The 20,430-nt window shown below is 42.9% G+C and overlaps 1 protein-coding gene across 4 annotated transcripts in view; it reads right to left on the bottom strand.

Annotated features, from left to right (window-relative positions):
* The window catches only part of GAK (cyclin G associated kinase), a 149,838-nt gene that overhangs the window by 107,980 nt on the left and 21,428 nt on the right, over nt 1–20,430 (bottom strand). For all 4 annotated transcript variants that reach the window (XM_073345848.1, XM_073345849.1, XM_073345850.1 and 1 more), the window contains exons 2-4: nt 5,202–5,263; nt 3,170–3,229; nt 116–230 (exon numbers count right to left, since the gene is read on the bottom strand). In XM_073345848.1, the coding sequence (XP_073201949.1) occupies nt 116–230; nt 3,170–3,229; nt 5,202–5,263 (237 nt within the window). The remainder of the gene's footprint in view (nt 1–115; nt 231–3,169; nt 3,230–5,201; nt 5,264–20,430) is intronic.

Raw genomic sequence — 20,430 nt, 5'->3', positions numbered from 1 at the left:
GTTCTCCATGTAGTAAAACTGCACTTTTCCAGTTCAAGATCTACGTATTCATTAGGAAGAATTTACTCTGTTCCTAAAACAAGCCACACCACTCAGGAACAAAAATAGGTTTTACCTTTACAAAGCTCGGTGAGCAGAAGAAACTCGCCCTGCCCAGTATCAGATTCTTCTTTTCCTATTGATGCAGCAGAGCAGAACTGGACAATATTAGGATGACCTGAAAGCTTTTTCTGGGGATTTGTTCAAGGAAAAACTTTAAGTGTGTCAGAGATTTTCTTCATACTATCAAGCACAACCAGCTCACATACACGTCTAATTGGGTGTGTTTAATATACACAACAGAAAAACCTAACCAGTGTCTCATTTGAACAGAATGAGAACTAAAGGCAAAGTCACCAAGAGTAAAAAAGTCAATACCTGTTAATATGGCTCTGGAAGATGCAGATTCTGATCTAGATACAGCTTGGTCTCTCTTGACAATGATTGCAATGCAACAATATAGGTATTTGTAAAAGACATCTCCAGCAACAAGACTTAATCACGGATATCTGCTGACATTCTGGCTGTGTGACCAAGGCAGGTTCACTGTGCCCTCCACGCAGGTCTATACACTAGCCCGGGGTGCTCTGTCTGTTATGGTTTTCCTTCAACTAGGTAGAAAAAAGTCTCACAAAAATCAGAGCCAAGAAGCTTCGTTATAAGCAAGATTATAAAAAAGGAAAATCAAAAACTTTGTACTATAAAATACTTTTTAAAATGTCACTTTCAATCAAAAAAGAGGATTCAGGCTCCTAATTCCAGTGTGGGGAGGAAGAGAGAGAAGTAAACCTAAGTGACTTTAGTCACTGGCTGAGGAGCTTACAATGTATCTGTTTATACAGAAACTAGAACAGTGGGACCCTGGTCTAAAATTCGCAAAAAGAAAAGGAGTACTTGTGGCACCTTAGAGACTAACAAATTTATTTGAGCATAAGCTTTCGTGAGCTACAGCTCACTTAATCGGAGCTGTAGCTCACAAAAGCTTATACTCAAAAAAATTTGTTAGTCTCTAAGGCGCCACAAGTACTCCTTTTCTTTTTGCGAATACAGACTAACACGGCTGCTACTCTGAAAACTGGTCTAAAATTGTGGTCCACAGGTATATTGAGCCATGAACGCATGAAGCCAAGCGCTTAAAAATGGGTATTGGCCAAGGGCTGTGAGTAGTGTTGTGACTCTCGGGCCTACAAAGCATGCCCCTCCTGTGAACTCAAATGTAAAAAGTATGTGAAAGTTCACAAGATGTTACAATAACCTTGAAAAATTGGTCAAAATTGCTTACAAAGTTGAATGTTGTAACAAGTGAATGAGAACCGGACAAAGAAACTGGATTAGTCTAAACCAAAAAGGCCATGCTGATATAATCCAAGGACTGTTGAAATTATGCTGGTTAAAAAAGATGTGGAACCAGAAGATAACAGGTAAAAAAATGGTGTGCCTGATATTAGACCTAATTAGTGAACAAAATAATGAGGGGGATGAACTATGCTGCCCACTTTTTCCTCTTTGGGGGTTTCTTAAAAAGAGACATGTGCGAGGTAGGGGAAAGATCAGTTCAGTTCACCTCTCCCTCTTATCTCCTGTCCCACCTTGCATCCCATCTCCAACCTGCCAGCACCGCAACTCATCTAAGGGACTTAAGGGACATCTAAGGGAAGGCCAGCTGGCTTCGCTCTTGTTTAAGGAACTTTGTTTTCACCTGTGAGTGCTGAAAGTCATCGCATCATCATGACAGCCAGTCCTGAGCCCGCCAGCGGGGAAATCTAATTACCAGCACCACAAAGACATGCAAAATCCTGTACTGTATTCCCTTCTGCCCCACGGTTTCTTTCTTCCTGCCCTCTCTCACTCCTGGCGTTTCATTGAATCCTGAAGTCAACTATACCGTAGTCATCCAAGCCTGCCTTATCTAAGGAGAAAGGATCCAACCAAATGACAGCCCTGACTAGATCGTAACTAACCAGGGTCAAAGCAGCAGGTGTCTAGGTAGAATAGGCAGCCAAAGCAACCACTCGTAACTAACCAGAGATCCAGTGTTCCAAAAATATCAAGCAAAGCCATATTTCACCCATCTTTTCTATCCAGTCTCTCCCTCCACCTTTAGTCTGCCTGTTTGTTAAGAACAGGATAAGCAGGTGCCCTTCACATCAGGACAGAGTAAAATTAACCTTTGCCTTTTCATCAAAGAAAGACTGTTCTGAAAATAAAAGACTAATAGTTTGACAGCAAAAGGAGAGAGACTTTGATAAGGTCTAACTAAGTCTCTTTTGCATAACTACTCAACCACAGTTTAAAAATAAATACTTGTTTTAAATTTCTTGTTTTCTTGTGTTTAACCAATACACTTTCAAATTAAATGAATGCTCAGAGGTGTTTCCCAAATAATCAAGGGCTTTATTTAAAAATAACCAACCCCAAACCTATCTATCACTGTTTAATGTTATACAGAGCGAGTTTATAAAACCTGTAACTCTTCAGGCCTTTGAGACCAATATCCATACAACAACAGGGAAAGAGAAGAAGAGTTGTTCAACTCAACAAGGGGAGTAGAAAGTTTAAACAAGTTTTTATCCAACTGGGAAATGACACATTTTCTGAATTTCCCCTCAAAAATTATGACAGACCAAACCACTATCTCCCATTCCATGCATCACATTACAGCTGTTTACTTTAGTACTGTGGAAACATCCTTTGACTTCACAAATTATGGCTCGGCAATTAGTGACCTCTAGCCTATGATTGGTCACTGAAGGAAGGAGTAAATAGCAGGTGCAATAAATTTATTTAAAAAAGAAGTTTGATATCCATAACTCTTTATGAAGTACAGTTACTTTGGCATCAGTTTTCCAGAGTTCAATTTTATGGATGACACTAAAATGTTAGCTAAACATTTGAACAGATGACAAAAAAAGGAGCCGAATAACTCAGGGGACTGATGTGATTGAAAGCCTTTTATCCTGTAACTCATTGGTCTGTACCAAGCCAAGGGTTTCAGAGATTTTCTTCACTGGAGAAATACTTTAGAAATACTTTCAGTGTCAATATGGATCGTGAAGAACAGAAGCTTTCTGTGTCTTCAGGATGTTCATTTCTTCATTCTAAATATTGAATTTTGACCCAAAGAGGATACCATGAAACAAACTTCTTGAATGATGGCTCTGTTCTTCTCCTCTTCATTAGACAATAACCTCTGTATCGGAAAAAAGAATATTGAAAGGGATATAAAATTTTGAAGAACTATAAACTTATAAAAACACATATATGGGAAAAATTAGAGCTAACAAAACAGTCAATGCTCAAGATCAGGGAGCAAGAGTCAAAGCTGGCTTGATCGCATTTGGACATGTCACCACAACAATAACCAAGTTTCTAGTCACCTAGTTCAAGTTTCTAGTCTTCTGTTCTTCTACATCAGTGGTTTTCAACATTTCCGGAGTCTGACACTCAAGCCCCACCACCCAGGGATGAGGCATGTAACATAGCTTCACGGGTCCCCCAGGCAATTACCCTGCTTGCCACCTTCTAACACCGACCCTGCACTTGCGACTTCCCTAAATCCATCCCATTGCTCCTCTGAAGCTCACAACCCCCAGGTTGAGAAACACTGATCTAGGTGAATTGATGTACCCTGGAAGACCTCTGTGTATCCCTGGTTGAGAGCCACTTATCTATATTCTCTCTCTCTTGGAGCGCAGCCTCTAGAATCATGCTTGCACTACTGCACATAGCAATTCCCCACGCTCAAACCCCACGCATTATGGAGCCCACTGGAAGTTAGTTCTGCAGCAGTCTTCTGGACTTCTGGGATGTTTTGCTACAGCAAACAAACTTGTGCAGCAGATTCGAGGGAATTTTTAATGGAATTAAATATGACCATCACTACCAATCTTCCTTATTTTATTTATGTGAATATTAAACATACTGTCCCCCACACTTCCAATTTGCTATTGATTTATGCATCAAGAAATGCAACTCCATTCTAGTGGCAGAGGGAGGAGAGAGACTGGAGATTTGGGTAGCTGTAACTTTTGGCACCTACGGAGTGGTTGGGGTTTTCTGACAACAGTGCCACTCTCTTGTCTTAGGTGAAACAGAAAGATCAATAGGGAGAGAGAACTTGGGTGTTCTTGCCACTCACTTGGACTGTCCAGTTCCCCTTCTGAAATGCATTTTCCTGAGGGTTACCCCTAGAAAAAGTTCAGTCCTGCTATGATGTTGGAGTCATGCAGTCTCATGGTGAAAGAGGTTTCATGCTGTTGTCTGCTAAGTGCTGGTCTACACTACCACTTAAGTCAATCTAACTTACGTCACTCAGGGGTATGAAAAAGACCGGCCTGCACAAGAGATGCACGTTACCATGATCTAAGCACTGTCCAGACCAACACTATGTTGGCGGAAGACACTCTCCTGCTGATATAGCTTCTGCCTCTTGCAGAGGTGGAGTAATTATGCTGATGGAAGAGCGCTCTCCCGTTGGCATAGAGCATCTTCACCAGAAGAGCTACAGTGGTGCAACTGCGCTGATGCAGCGCTTCTAGTATAGACCTGCCCTTGGATGAAGATCTGTTTGTTCCTGCTGCCGTTCCTTGCCAAAGAATGGCCACTTGATAGGTGATGGCCCATCAACTTTGATGACACCTGGCTAGACGTGTCAGCTTGTTTGTCTTTGAGAAATTGCTTTACCCACTCCCCAGACATGTCTGGTAAACACACTTCAGTCATGATTTAATCTTATATTTATATACAGTACTAGTATCCTGTAGACCCTATCGGACCACCAATACATGTATGCCCATAACAATGGACCAGCTCAGTGAACGGCGGGACTTTCTGTTCTTCCCTAGGCAAGACAAAAATACAGCCTCTGAGATACATCTTTATTCCCTGAAACAAACGAGTTAGTACTGCCCCCCGACATGGCTAGTTATTACCCATCACCTTGTATGTGTTGGCTTTGACAAAGTGAAGTATTTTCTGTTTCCTCTACTGTGTAAATGGACAGTGTGTATGTGAATCTGGACTGGTACAGTAAGCAATGGAGAAAATCCTTCAGCTCTGACTTTTTTGTTTTGTATGCACACACATACAACAGTGACCATCATGCTAATGCACTGAGTCAAGAGACACATTTCAATCTTTAAAGTGATTTAAACACACATTACCTTTAAAGCATAATCTTTGCCACTGCCAAGATCTTGAGCTTCATATACAAAAGCAAACCCACCTATCAGATTAAGAAAAGTCAATTATACATTTCATTAATGTCTCTACCAGGTAAATTGATTATTTAGCTTTATTTTAACAACTATAAATAGAAAAAATTCAGTTAATATTAGAAGTGTCTCTAAATACAGTGAGTGTATTCGATTACTTTTCAATTCCTAATCAGCAGCATTAAGAATACCATAAATGCATTGGAAAGTTGGAATGGACTTCTGCTAAGATTCAGAGGGATGGATTAAGGCTGATGCATTAGCCCTCTACAATTGCCCCTTGTGTTAGCAGGCCCCTCCCATATGGCAAAATATGGGTGGGCCTGCAGCCATACTACAGAGGTCAGAGAAAAAGCATCCTTGACATGCTGTCCATTCTGGTCAGGGTTTTTTTGGTGGTTCATTTATGGCCTGGACACAAAAAGAACACCTCCCAACATTCAAAGAGCTAAAGGTGTTGCAGTCTGTGGGACAGAGCTCCCCAAAGAAAGTACCCAAAAAGTGAAGTGGCTAATAACGTTCACTAAAGTGAACTTAAAATGATTTCATGCCTACAAATGTGTGTATCTTCTTTTGAGAACATTTTGGCTCTTTACTAGTGTAATTAATGGCCTAACACAATAGCTCTCTCAGGATGCTAGCCAATCCCTAATCCTCACTCCTTTTTTGGAGGGCTCCATGCCTGGACACCCATTTAAGTTGCCTTGTACACGTTCAGGAGTAGTTCCCATATCACATGCTTTTTATCTGTCTCTCTCATTTTCTTTAGTCTCTTATTTGCAGGTTCGACTTTGTTTTTCTTTCTTCACCCTTTTCTCTTCACTGCTCTGCTCCCCTACTTTCTGAAGCACACACGTTCACAGCTGCTCCCTCTGTTCACCTTCCCCATTTCTCACTAACAGCAGGTCCCCCACTGCTTTGCTCTCCGATCTCTGTTGGCCTCTTTGGGTATTAGATCCACCTTGTGCAGTCTCCGAGCCCTTCCATATACCGGAGAAGGGAAATGGCAGCTTTTGGAGCTCAGAGCCTCCCTTTATTCCACCATTGCTTCAGGCAGCACTGCTTACACCACCATGCTCCACCTGGGAAGTCTGATTTCACTATGGAAGGGCATGCCTTACAAACTCTGAACCATCAGCCTAACCACTGCACTTTAAGTTTTAACTGGCTTTGTTCAAATTTTTCTGTCTTTACTACCCTCTTCACCTAGCAAATCATTCATGGATCAAGTTTACCTCCAACAGGGAGAAAAGACAATATCTGGGTCTCAACACACCTTCCGCTAAGCCTCTTTCCACTTGCAGAAGGGTTTAGTGGAAGAGCTGTAACAGTAGCCCCTTTAGGAGACAGAAGTGAAGGGAATGCATTTAGACTCCATATCCAAAGAGAAACCAAGACCAAAAAGAAGCCCAAACTGGGGAGTTTCTCTGTTCGCTTTGTTATACCCACACCACAGCTTGAGAAAAAGGCGACACTGGCTGATTTTTCCCTGTCAAGATATTCTGTCAGTTTACATATTTGTTACTTTTCACACCTCTCATTTGATTAAGGGCTTGTCTACATGTACAGCACTGCAGCAGCACCGGTACAGCAGCACTGTGCAGCGCATCTGGTGAAGATGTCCTTTGCCAGCAGGAGCGATCTTCCCGTCGGCATAATAAAACCACCCCTGAGCATGGCAGACACGATGTCAGCAGGAGAGCTTCTCCTGCCAACACAGTGCTGTGCACACTGGCGCTTGTATTAGCATAACTTATGTCACTCAAGGGGGTGGTTTATTCACACCCTTTAGCGACATAAGTTATGTCAACATAAGCTATAGTGTAGACACAGCCCCAGTTTAGGTCTTAAAGCCCAGATTTCAACCCTGCAAAGGCTAAATTTAATAAATGTTCAAGGTTATTCTGACTAATTCACCTCATGACTGGGTGAATATTTTGCACTGCTTCCATCTGGCTTCAAAGGGAATCTCAGTGATATTTCAAGTACATAGGAGAGAGAAATTGCTTATTTGGGTTTTCTTAGCTACATTTTGTTATCATTTATGATGATTGGAGTTGTGTATAAAGTGGAGTCATTTTCAAAACATAGATGGACTTTCTACCATCAGTCTATTGTTAAAAGCATTATGATTTTTTGAAGTAGCAAAACATTTATGGGCTTTCATGAACTAAGTGGGGTGGTTTGTTTGTTACCAAGCTGTCATTTGTTATTGGCGATAAACATAGTATGCACCCTCAACTTCTTTTCACAATGCCTACCGGTAACTAATTAGGAAATTGGTTCAGAGCTCTGAACACAAAACAAATCCTCCTAGTTAATGGGAAGTGACAGAGGAGTGAGTCATGGGCCAGTCTATTTTCCTTATTTATTAGCTACTTCTGATCATTTAATACAATGTTCAGCTGTCTGTAAGTATACACCAATAGCAAACTATTTGTATGGTTCTAATCCATTTTGGAAGTGATTTCAATTTCTTTCATTTGTGGATATGTATGACAGCCAAAACTACAAATCAATTATTTATTTGGCTGCAGTTTTTCTTCTATTGTTGAATCATTTTCCCTGTAAGATTATAGTAAACTGAGGAAGAGCAGATAACAAAATGAGAAGGTGGTGGGAAACCAATCATACCTCTAACGGGATCTTATCCTAGTCCCACTGAACAATGATATTCTCAGAGTTTTATATCAGACAGAAGAGAAGGAAGAGAACTCTGATGTCATAAGCCTGTAATGTTTCATAACTCAGCAACAAGAAAGGGAGGACAGAGCAGGTCTAAGGAAGAGAGCAGTGCAAGAAAGACAAGGAGGAGTTGACCTGGTATCCCCTTTGACTAAGGGAACAAGATGCTAATATCTCCAGCCCAGCCACCTTACACATGTTGGAACAACTGCTCTGTGCATGAGGAACACTGCCCAAGTAAGGCAGGAGGATGAATTTGCTTCATGAGCAATCCAAACAGCTCAGTAGCAGGCTTTTCAGAGAGCTGGTACTCAGAACCCTTTTGTAGAATTATGTTCGAACACTACATTCCCATACAGTAACAGCTAACCAGCAAGAGAATCCCACAGAGGATCCACTCATCTTGTTTTTCCAATAGTGCCAACAACAGAGAGTGAAATTACAAGAACTCCTTGACTCTCCCTCTGCTGTTGGTATCCTTAGGGAACTACTATATACAGGGGAAGCACAGGCAAAATCATGGGGGCATGAGGTGGAAGGAAAGGAACAAGATGAGCAGAGGGGCTAGGGAAAAAGTCAGAGCGAGCGAGAGAGAGAGAAACACTGGAGGGGACAGACTAACTAGTAGGGCACAGAAGATATCTCAGCTGAGAATATAAAAGAAGGGTGACAGACATAAGCGTTACCAGTAAAGCAGCTTATTCATACCCCACTATGTGCACTTGTACTGGGTCTTTCACTGGATATAGATTCCAAGTTAGAAAGTAAATCACAAACATGCAGCACTAGCTCATCAGACTCAAGCATATCAGGAATACTCTACTTCCTCTAAATGCCAAAAGGGGAAAAAGGGGGACAGCAGAACCCAAAGGAAGTGACAAGTTTGTTCTCTGCAGGTTCTCCTGTTTACCCATTTATGCCTCACTTTCTAACTCCAGGTTCTGTACCGTCTGAACAGAGCCCACAGTGTTCGTAGAGTGCTCCATGAGTAGGGCTCAGAGGCACTATAGTGATAAACAAAACCCACCAACAACAACTTAAATCCTTAATAAGCCCCCACAATTCTAGCGGATGGGCAGGAGGAAAGAGCCCTGTTCCCATCATCATGTGCAGAGGATATGACGTACAAACTGGGGCCATTTAGTCTCTTCCTGTATGGGTAATGGAACAAGACATGAGAAATAGCATGCCCAATGCTTTTGCTGATCAGTTGGTGAGACACAGTTGGTGCCAGCTGGCAAAGGGTTCACTGTTCTGTAACAGCTACTCCTAACAGGCCTGACAAGTAGAGCCCTGTAAATCTGCGGATACAAATTTTGTATCCACGCCAGGTTCTACTAACAAGCTTACTACACTTAGCACCATTTCATAGTATTTATCCATAAAGAACATCATGTGAGGTCCCTAATATAGGCTTATGTCATACACATCCTCACAACCACTGCGTGATGTGCGTACGGATGATATTAAAGGAGGCGTGTCTATGTACTGAAAAGATGTTTAAAGTGTGTCCAAGGCAGAGCTGACCAGCAAGCCTTCGCCAGACAAAGGATGTTGATTCATCTGTCTCTGTTGACCGCAGAGTGGATAAATATCAAGAATTTAAAAAAAAAAAAATTAAAAAAAAAAAAAAACCAGGGCTGGGGCGGCAGGGGGTGCGGGTGGGAGGGCAGCACAAAATGTTTTTGCTTGGGGCGGCAAAAAAACTAGAGCCAGCCCTGTTAGGTAGTTAGGAGCTGGACGCTGCAGGGAACACTCGCAGGTTGCAGGGGGTTGGTGCATGCCTATCACTAGCCTGCACAAAAAGAAAAGGAGTACTTGTGGCACCTTAGAGACTAACCGATTTATTCGAGCACAAGCTTTCGTGAGCTACAGCTCACTTCATCGGATGCATAAAGTGGAAAATACAGTGAGGATGTTTTTATACACACAGACCATGAAAAAATGGGTGTTATCACTTCAAAAGGTTCTCTCTCCCCCCACCCCACTCTCCTGCTGGTAATAGCTTATCTAAAGTGATCACTCTCCTTACAATATGTATGATAATCAAGGTGGGCCATTTCCAGCACAAATCCAGGGTTTAACAAGAACATCTGAGGAACAGTGGGGGGGAGGAAAGGAATAAAAAAGGGGAAATAGGTTACTTTTTATAATGACTCAACCACTCCCAGTCTCTATTCAAGCCTAAATTAATTGTATCCAATTTGCAAATTAATTCCAATTCAGCAGTCTCTCCTTGGAATCTGTTTCTGAAGTTTTTCTGTTGTAATATCGCAACTTTCATGTTTGTAATCGCGTGACCAGAGAGATTGAAGTGTTCTCCGACTGGTTTATGAATGTTATAATTCTTGACATCTGACTTGTGTCCATTTATTCTTTTACGTAGAGACTGTCTAGACTGTACAGTTGTCCCCTGTACTTAATTGAGATCCCAGACCTTGTGGATCCTCCCCTTAGGCTGGGAGAGGTCCTTTAGTAGTGGACAGGCTCCACCCGCCCATCTCCAGGATCCTAACAGACTGTAAGCCTCTCGGTGCAGGCTAGAGGCCTGGAAGGCAGTACTTCTGTTGCAAGGTTTCATACAAAAAAGAAGCTTACAAGAAGTGGAAGATTGGACAAATGACCAGGGATGAGTATAAAAATATTGCTGGGGCATGCAGGAGTGAAATCAGAAAGGCCAAATCACACCTGGAGTTGCAGCTAGCAAGAGATGTCAAGAGTAACAAGAAGGGTTTCTTCAGGTATGTTGGCAACAAGAAGAAAGTCAAGGAAAGTGTGGGCCCCTTACTGAATGAGGGAGGCAACCTAGTGACAGAGGATGTGGAAAAAGCTGAAGTACTCAATGCTTCTTTTGCCTCTGTCTTCACGAACAAGGTCAGCTCCCAGACTGCTGCACTGGACAGCACAGCATGGAGAGGAGGTGACCAGCCCTCTGTGGAGAAAGAAGTGGTTCGGGACTATTTTGAAAAGCTGGACGTGCACAAGTCCATGCGGCCAGATGCGTTGCATCCGAGAGTGCTAAAGGAGTTGGTGGATGTGATTGCAGAGCCATTGGCCATTATCTTTGAAAACTCATGGTGATCGGGGGAAGTCCCGGACGACTGGAAAAAGGCTAATGAAGTGCCCATCTTTAAAAAAAAGGAAGGAGGAGGATCCTGGGAACTACAGGCCAGTCAGCCTCACCTCAGTCCCTGGAAAAATCATGGAGCAGGTCCTCAAGGAATCAATTCTGAAGCACTTAGAGGAGAGGAAAGTGATCAGGAACAGTCAGCATGGATTCACCAAGGGCAAGTCATGCCTGACTAATCTAATTGCCTTCTATGATGAGATTACTGGTTCTGTGGATGAAGGGAAAGCAGTGGACGTGTTGTTCCTTGACTTTAGCAAAGCTTTTGACACTGTCTCCCACAGTATTCTTGCCAGCAAGTTAAAGAAGTATGGGCTGGATGAATGGACTATAAGGTGGATAGAAAGCTGGCTAGATTGTCGGGCTCAATGGGTAGTGATCAATGGCTCCATGTCTAGTTGGCAGCCGGTATCAAGTGCAGTGCCCTAAGGGTCGGCCCTGGGGCCAGTTTTGTTCAATATCTTCATAAATGAACTGGAGGATGGTGTGGATTGCACCCTCAGCAGGTTTGCAAATGACACTAAACTGGGAGGAGAGGTAGATACGCTGGAGGGTAGGGATAGGATACAGAGGGCCCTAGACAAATTGGAGGATTGGGCCAAAAGAAATCTGATGAGGTTCAACAAGGACAAGTGCAGAGTCCTGCACTTAGGACGGAAGAATCCAATGCACCGCTACAGACTAGGGACCGAATGGCTGGGCAGCAGTTCTGCAGAAAAGGACCTAGGGGTCACAATGGATGAGAAGCTGGATATGAGTCAGTGTGCCCTTGTTGCCAAGAAGGCCAATGGCATTTTGGGATGTATAAGTAGGGGCACTGCCAGCAGATCGAGGGACATGATCATTCCCCTCTATGCGACATTGGTGAGGCCTCATCTGGAGTACTGTGTCCAGTTTTGGGCCCCACACTACAAGGAGGATGTGGAAAAATTGGAAAGAGTCCAGCAGAGGGCAACAAAAATGATTAGGGGACTGGAACACATGACTTATGAGGAGAGGCTGAGGGAACTGGAGATGTTTAGTCTACGGAAGACAAGAATGAGGGGGGATCTGATAGCTGCTTTCAACTACCTGAAAGGGGGTTCCAAAGAGGATGATCTAGACTGTTCTCAGTGGTAGCTGATGACAGAACAAGAAGTAATGGTCTCAAGTTGCAGTGGGGGAGATTTAGGTTGGATATTAGGAAAAACTTTTTCACTAGGAGGGTGGTGAAACACTGGAATGCGTTGCCTAGGGAGGTGGTGGAATCTCCTTCCTTAGAAGTTTTTAAGGTCAGGCTTGACAAAGCCCTGGCTAGGATGATTTAATTGGGGATTGGTCCTGCTTTGAGCAGGGGGTTTGACTACATGACCTCCTGAGGTCCTTTCCAACCCTGATATTCTATGATTCTATGGTGCTGAGACACAGCAGGCAGAGACAAGAATGCCTCATGCTAAGGGTATGTGTGTGGGGGGAGGCGGGGAGGGTGCCTCACAACCCTGGGTACCTCTGGGGAGCTCACAGTAGGGACTAGCATTATATAGATATGACAGTACTGGTGAACCATGCAGGAGAATAAATTAATTCTGTCCTTGGAGTGAAGCCCATTACTGGAGATTTCTGGTCCAGTTTAGTGATGTGAAGCAGCGGCAGCAGAGCCTGCCCAAAAGCGGGGGGGGAGGGAAGGGGGAAGGAGACAGGGCCCTCCGCCCTCGTCTCCCGCCGAAGGCCCCGCTCCCGGCCAAGCTGGAAGCCAGAGCAGGCTGGGAGCTATGCATGGCTCCTCTACCTGCCCGGGGTGGAGGGTTAAGAGCAGCCCCCAGCCTGTGTCCTAGCCCAGGGCAGGTGGAGGGTCCACAGCACCCCACAGCTGCCTGGGCTCCCCGGCCGGGCTACAGCTGCCAGACTGGCCAGGAAGGGTGGGATCCCTGCTGAAAAGTGGTAGGGCCATGGCTCTCTGATCCCACCCCACCCCGATTCCGGTGCCCCTGAGGTGAAGTACTATTTTTGTTAATCGCTATATTTAAAATTGCTCCAAATTATTATAGTCCTTTGAAACATGCCATGTTTGGAGAGGTGGGGCACCACCTACACTAGCTGAGTGAGCCCATATGTGAACAATTAGAACTCTGTTCTTGCCCTTTAAAAACACACACACAGCATGAAGAGATGCTCTTCAGAATAAAGACTTATGTTCTTCAGTCAGCACATGAACAGACTCCCAGCACATTTAAAAAAAAACCTACTGCAAACTTAGTTTTCTGAAAGGCACTACAAGTGCAGGTAGAAGGCCAACCGTAAGGCTGTTTTTGAAGATCAGTCAAGTTGTATGCATTTGAAGAGACGCTACAGATAGGTTTTGGAGTAGCAGCTGTGTTAGTCTGTATCCGCAAAAAGAACAGGAGGACTTGTGGCACCTTAGAGACTAACCAATTTATTTGAGCATAAGCTTTCGTGAGCTACAGCTCACTTCATCGGATGCATTCATCTTAGAAACATGTGTCTGAAACTACAGCTGAGAAAGCAACAAGCTGCTTCAAGGAACTGGAAGGGGTTAGAACCAAACACATTTTATGAGCCCATGCTCGCTGAACTGCTGCAACTCTGCTGCTTTTCATACAGAAGTCTAACACTGCAGGGACACTCTTCATGGGTAAGTCTGCTTTGTATTAAGTTTTCAAATAAAATAAAGCCAGATCATGCTAAACTCCATCCACAGTCACATAATGAGTTAACAGTGAATAAAGTAGCTAGAAGTCAGAGATGACCAGAGTACGCAACCAGTCATCTTGACACTACCAGAAAACAGACTCCGATTCACAGAATTTTGTAGTTTCACCGTAATGACTGTGGAACCTCCACTTGTCATCGTTGCAGGACACCTCACCTTTGACCCCTCTCAGGTGTTAGACTCTGTACCTTCACTTACCTCAGGAGAGAAACCCGGCATTCTCCCATTCCTGGGCTAGGCACAACTGAGTTCAATGCTTCCCTTTGGGGGTTATCAGTGGTTAATACAGGTGATCAGACAGTCTTTTCAAACTGAACAAAGCTTAATATAGGGAAAAAGCATTTTAACACAATAAATCAGTCATGATTATCTTACTATAGTCCTATTTTACCCCAAACCCCAACCTCTGGAATATGGGTGTTAGTCTGCTCCCTAACAGTGTCTGCCTCAGTCTCCCCTGTCTGTCAGGGACTCCCTTTTTAAAACTAACCAAAGGCTTTAATTCTCTCCTGTATCTGCTGAACCTGGTTACACCAGGTCCAGTGGCTCAGCTCCCTACCCAAATGTACACTCTGCATGCCCCTTATCCCTTTAAGAGTTTACCATGAGATGTGAATAGCAGGATCCAACATCCCCCACTGAGTCTTATGACAAACCTGCTAGTGAATTAGCATAATATAGGCATATAGTAAACACCACAATACCTGGTCAAGATACAATATTTGTAAATTACAGGTCAGCCCCATGTCCTTTACACCACTGGAAAGAAATTAATTTTGCAAATTGTTCAGTATTTGCTAAAAACCATAAAGCAAGAGTAAAGCATCAGAGGACAATTTAGACTAGGTATACAAGCAGTAATTTTGAATAAGTTGGAACTTGCTTGAAAATCATGAGTTATAAATATGATAGAACTTGAACCTTAGAAGTTAAGTTCCATTTACTTTGATCAAGGCATGCATATTTTCTTTTCTTTTTTTTTATGGAAATTAAGGTAACATCTATAGAAGTATGGCAAGAATTACTTTCAAACACAAAGTCTTGGTTTGAATGACAAGCTTTAAATTAAGTGCATTTTTGGAGGTTTCCCCTGAAAAGCAATGGTTTAGAACAAGGGAAGAGAGGTTTTGCAAAAAACAAAATTTCAAGTTATTTAAGTGTTGCAGAACACTGAGCACTATATTTTGCCATCTCTGACTTTACAATTTCAATTTAGCATATCATATGGAACTTGTACATGTTCTGTTCATCATAACAAAATGGTAATCCACTACAGTGAGATTTCATGTTACTATTACAGTTTGATGGAGAAGCGTAGATACCAGTGGGAGTTTTGAGTGCATTTTGGAGTGCTGTAGGTGACTGGAGCGGAGTATTAGCAAGATTCTTAAGCAGTGGGTCTTAAATATTTGTACTGTGGACCACTTGAGAGCTGGTCAACTATGGAACAACTCCCCTTTCTACATCACAATATTCCACTTTAATTGAAGCAAATACTGTGAAGGCCCCTTCTCTGAAGCAGCCCATTAGACTTAAATTATGCACTAAGGGTTCACAATTTATGCAGCAGTATTACAATATTAGTCTCAGGGGAAAGATAATTATTAAAATGGCGTTGAGAGTACATGAGTAAATTAGGGGCTAATGTCTTTACAAGAATATTGTAGTTATAAAAAACCTCATGCACTAGAAACAGAAAACTCAAGAGTCGGGAATTGAACTGCAAAGAAACCCAAACTTCAAACACTGTAGAAGAGTCAAGTTGCCACAGCATTGCTGGTGACATCTTCAATCTGGAAGCATCACTACCAACAGTCTGGTACAATGACTGAACCACTGCCATCATTTTGTCTCATCTTCAATGTATTTTCATAACGAGTTTAAAAATCTGCTGCAGCTGTGGACTAAGCTTACACTGAGAAATTTGTACAGACATGTACAGTACCAATTGTAAGTATATTTTCCCACCACAGTAAGCTTTTCTCTTTTCAATTCAGAAGCATGATTTAGTTATCTGGGACAAAAAGGTTTCTTTATACTAGTTCTCTATTCAACAATATTCTATAACTGATACTACGTGAAGTCCCATTAAAGAATGGAGAAGGACGCCATTTATCTCATCAGCGATTTCGAACAGTACGTCTCTCTATAAACAGTGTGCGGTTGTAGTGGCCACTAAAGTTCTAAACATGATTAAAAGGGAGGAAGCATTTAGAAGAGGAGGTGTCATGGACTAAATGAAACTTAAGAATGGAAAAATTGTCTCACAATGTATTTTACTTTGTCTGGAAATTTACTAGTAAAAAACTATGCAATTTAGCACCTGGAAGCAAAGAGGCAACAACATGAGTAGCTGGAGAACCACCAGGTTAGGGGCTGAGTTTAGTTGGAAGGAGGAAATAGGAGCGCTGATATGACAGGCTTACATTTTGCGGACAGCTTTCTCCCCACTGAATAAAAGATGAACGAGGATGAATTAAGATGGGGCGGTCAATATCTGTGGGAGTAAGACTATGGGAGCGAGGGGTCCATGGACAGGCTTTAATTTTATATCCATTGTCCCAGACTCAGCAGGTAGGAGACTGAAGCTAGTCTCCGTGTGCAGGCAAGCATGCAAAGGAGAGTTTAGTAAGGAAAGACTTGGTGGGTTATATTTTGGGGATGAGCCCACAGGATTGGAAAGAGACAATGAGTTTGAGTTTGCCCTTTTCTCTAGCTTTGCTAGGTGAGAGGCTGGGGCCATATTGGCAATCTTCTTCATGTGCAGATGGGATTCATAAAGGAAGAGGTCTATCTGGGAGATAGAACTAACGGTTCAGTGTCTACCCTAGCTGTGCTTTCTCACTTTTTGAAAAACTTTGATACCGTTTCATATCCACACTGTTCTGAACGACTGCCACTGCAGCAATTCCCACCCACCACCACCACCCTGTAATGTAGGACAATGCTCTGGACCCATCAGTCTAAACCATTGCACTATAAGGTGGGTAGAAAGCTGGCTAGATTGTCGGGCTCAACGGGTAGTGATCAATGGCTCCATGTCTAGTTGGCAGCCGGTATCAAGTGGAGTGCCCCAAGGGTCGGTCCTGGGGCCAGTTTTGTTCAGTATCTTCATAAATGATCTGGAGGATGGTGTGGATTGCACTCTCAGCAAATTTGCGGATGATACTAAACTGGGAGGAGTGGTAGATACGCTGGAGGGCAGGGATAGGATACAGAAGGACCTAGACAAATTGGAGGATTGGGCCAAAAGAAATCTGATGAGGTTCAATAAGGATAAGTGCAGGGTCCTGCACTTAGGACGGAAGAACCCAATGCACCGCTACAGACTAGGGGCCGAATGGCTAGGCAGCAGTTCTGCAGAAAAGGACCTAGGGGTGACAGTGGACAAGAAGCTGGATATGAGTCAGCAGTGTGCCCCTGCTGCCAAGAAGGCCAATGGCATTTTGGGATGTATAAGTAGGGGCATAGCAAGCAGATCGAGGGACATGATCGTTCCCCTCTATTCGACATTGGTGAGGCCTCATCTGGAGTACTGTGTCCAGTTTTGGGCCCCACACTACAAGAAGGATGTGGATAAATTGGAGAGAGTCCAGCGAAGGGCAACAAAAATGATTAGGGGTCTAGAACACATGACTTATGAGGAGAGGCTGAGGGAGCTGGGATTGTTTAGCCTGCAGAAGAGAAGAATGAGGGGGGATTTGATAGCTGCTTTCAACTACCTGAAAGGGGGTTCCAAAGAGGATGGCTCTAGACTGTTCTCAATGGTAGCAGATGACAGAACGAGGAGTAATGGTCTCAAGTTGCAGTGGGGGAGGTTTAGATTGGATATTAGGAAAACCTTTTTCACTAAGAGGGTGGTGAAACACTGGAATGCGTTACCTAGGGAGGTGGTAGAATCTCCTTCCTTAGAGGTTTTTAAGGTCAGGCTTGACAAAGCCCTGACTGGGATGATTTAACTGGGAAGTGGTCCTGCTTCGAGCAGGGGGTTGGACTAGATGACCTTCAGGGGTCCCTTCCAACCCTGATATTCTATGATTCTATGATTTCAGTGCTGTCCACACAGTACAAGCTTTCCCTTGCTTCATCCCAAGTAATACTGATGCCCATTCTGCATCTCATACAGCTGCATGTCCTCTGCTTCCCCACTTCCCAGCCACTCTGTCCCTTTCCTGCCAAGCTCCTAAAATGGTGTCAGAAAAGCTGAAGAAACAGAAAATGGTAGAAAAACCGCTTCCCACCTCCCCCACCCCCTTCATGTGGACACAGACGAGCTTATGTGGTCCATGGCAAAAAGGTGCATTACAAACCCAATGCACACACAGTGTCACAATATCTCCCAAAGCGACTATAGCCCAGGGAAAGAAACAAAGACAGGGTCTTGCAAGTCCTGTGTCCCAGACCAGACATACTTTCCCAGGGCACCAGACTCAGCAACCTTGTCTCTCATTTCTATATGGGGAACAAAAGCAGCAGCTATAAGAAGCCTTTAAAGTTCCATGACATCCTTCAGCTCTGGAACTGGACTTTCCTCATTTGCTAAACTAGTTATAAGTCTCTCTGTATCCCATTCTTCTACCACTGCATTCCTTCAGCAACCCAAGTTCAAGCTCCCTGCCAGTTTTGCTTCTAACCTTCATCCACTCCCATTTAAAACCCTCCTCCCCTCTTAACCTAACACTGCGTCGTCCCCCACACACACATTCCAACACCAACTATTCCCCTATAAAAACAACAAAACTGAAAGTAACTTACTGGTTATATATATGTGTGTGTATATATATACACACAAACACACACACACAGAGCTAATATAGCACTTTTGTCTCACAACAGAAATGCTGTAGATGTTTTTGAAAACTAAAATTACTCTTTGCTTCTGATGAGGATTCTACTTTTCATTCTATAGGACACTGAAGGAACTTCACAAACTTAAAGATACTCCTGTCTGAAAAATGTGTGCTCGTTACATCACCTAAGATCACTGTAACCGAAGAAAGTATGTTCCAGCTTGTTTGTTCTGAGCATTTGAGAGCACCCTGTGTTTAGTTTGTTTTCCATGCTACTTCTCTGACACAATGGGAAAGAAGAATTTTTTAAAACAGGTACATATGGATGAACAACCACCAAGTTTTCATGGGATTCAAAGGTAGTTGTATCTAAAAATATTTTACATTATTTCACTAAAATTGTCTGGATTTCACGTTTACAGCATACTTTAGCAATTAATCAACATATAAAACCATTGTTTTTATAGAACAAAGTAATCTGACATGTCAGATTAAAAGCTGTGCTCGTGAAACTGTGCCCTTACATACGGTGTTCATATTTTACATGATTTAAAAACGAAAACATTTAAAAAACCCAAAGCTTTTGCTTTTTTGTTAATCTTGAACAAGAAAGACTATTAGTCAGTATCACTTTCTCTTTCTGTGTTTGGAATGCAAACACTGCAAGCGACCATTAAAAACCAACTAGATGAAATGGGCTTACTCACACCTTTTTAAGATGGGAAAACATTTTAAGGTTTCAAGAATCTGTGTAACAAAAAAAAAAATCACACACACACACTCTAAAATTTTGGGCTGGCGATGTCCCTTAAATTCACTGTGTATTGGAAAGACAGACACTCAAAACGTTTTCACCACCCAACTACTCTCCAGGTTTCATTAGATTTCATAATTCTTCCAAACTAAGAATTATAGCAGCCAGGAAATCCCAAGTAAAGGACACTTCCCCATGCAAACTATACAAGTAAGTTTTTAAACACTGAAGTCTGCAATTACTTCTTAAAACTAAAAAGAAAAGGAGTACTTGTGGCACCTTAGAGACTAACCAATTTATTTGAGCATGAGCTTTCGTGAGCCACAGCTCACTTCATCGGACGCATACTGTGGAAACTGCAGAAGACATTATATACACAGAGACCTTGAAACAATACCTCCTCCCACCCCACTCTCCTGCTGGTAATAGCTTATCTAAAGTGATCATCAAGTTGGGCCATTTCCAGCACAAATCCAGGTTTTCTCACCCTCCGACCTCCCACACACAAACTCACTCTCCTGCTGGTAATAGCCCATCCAAAGTGACCACTCTCCTCACAATGTGTATGAAAATCAAGGTGGGCCATTTCCAGCACAAACACAGGTTCTCACCCCACCACCCCCTTTTTTCAAAAAAACACACACACAAAAACTCACTCTCCTGCTGGCAATAGCTCATCCAAACTGACCTCTCTCCTTACAATGTGCATGATAATCAAGGTGGGCCATTTCCAGCATAAATCCAAGTTTTACCAGAACAACGGGGGGAGGGGGGGTAGAAAAAAACAAGGGGAAATAGGCTACCTTGCATAATGACTTAGCCACTCCCAGTCTCTATTTAAGCCTAAATTAATAGTATCCAATTTGCAAATGAATTCCAATTCAGCAGTTTCTCGCTGGAGTCTGGATTTGAAGTTTTTTTGTTGTAAGATAGCGACCTTCATGTCTGTGATTGCATGACCAGAGAGATTGAAGTGTTCTCCGACTGGTTTATGAATGTTATAATTCTTGACATCTGATTTGTGTCCATTTATTCTTTTATGTAGAGACTGTCCAGTTTGACCAATGTACATGGCAGAGGGGCATTGCTGGCACATGATGGCATATACCACA

The sequence above is a fragment of the Lepidochelys kempii genome, chromosome 5 (genome assembly GCF_965140265.1).
Source record: "Lepidochelys kempii isolate rLepKem1 chromosome 5, rLepKem1.hap2, whole genome shotgun sequence".
Lineage (NCBI taxonomy): Eukaryota > Metazoa > Chordata > Testudines > Cheloniidae > Lepidochelys > Lepidochelys kempii.
This window is presented reverse-complemented; position numbering and strand designations above follow the sequence as displayed.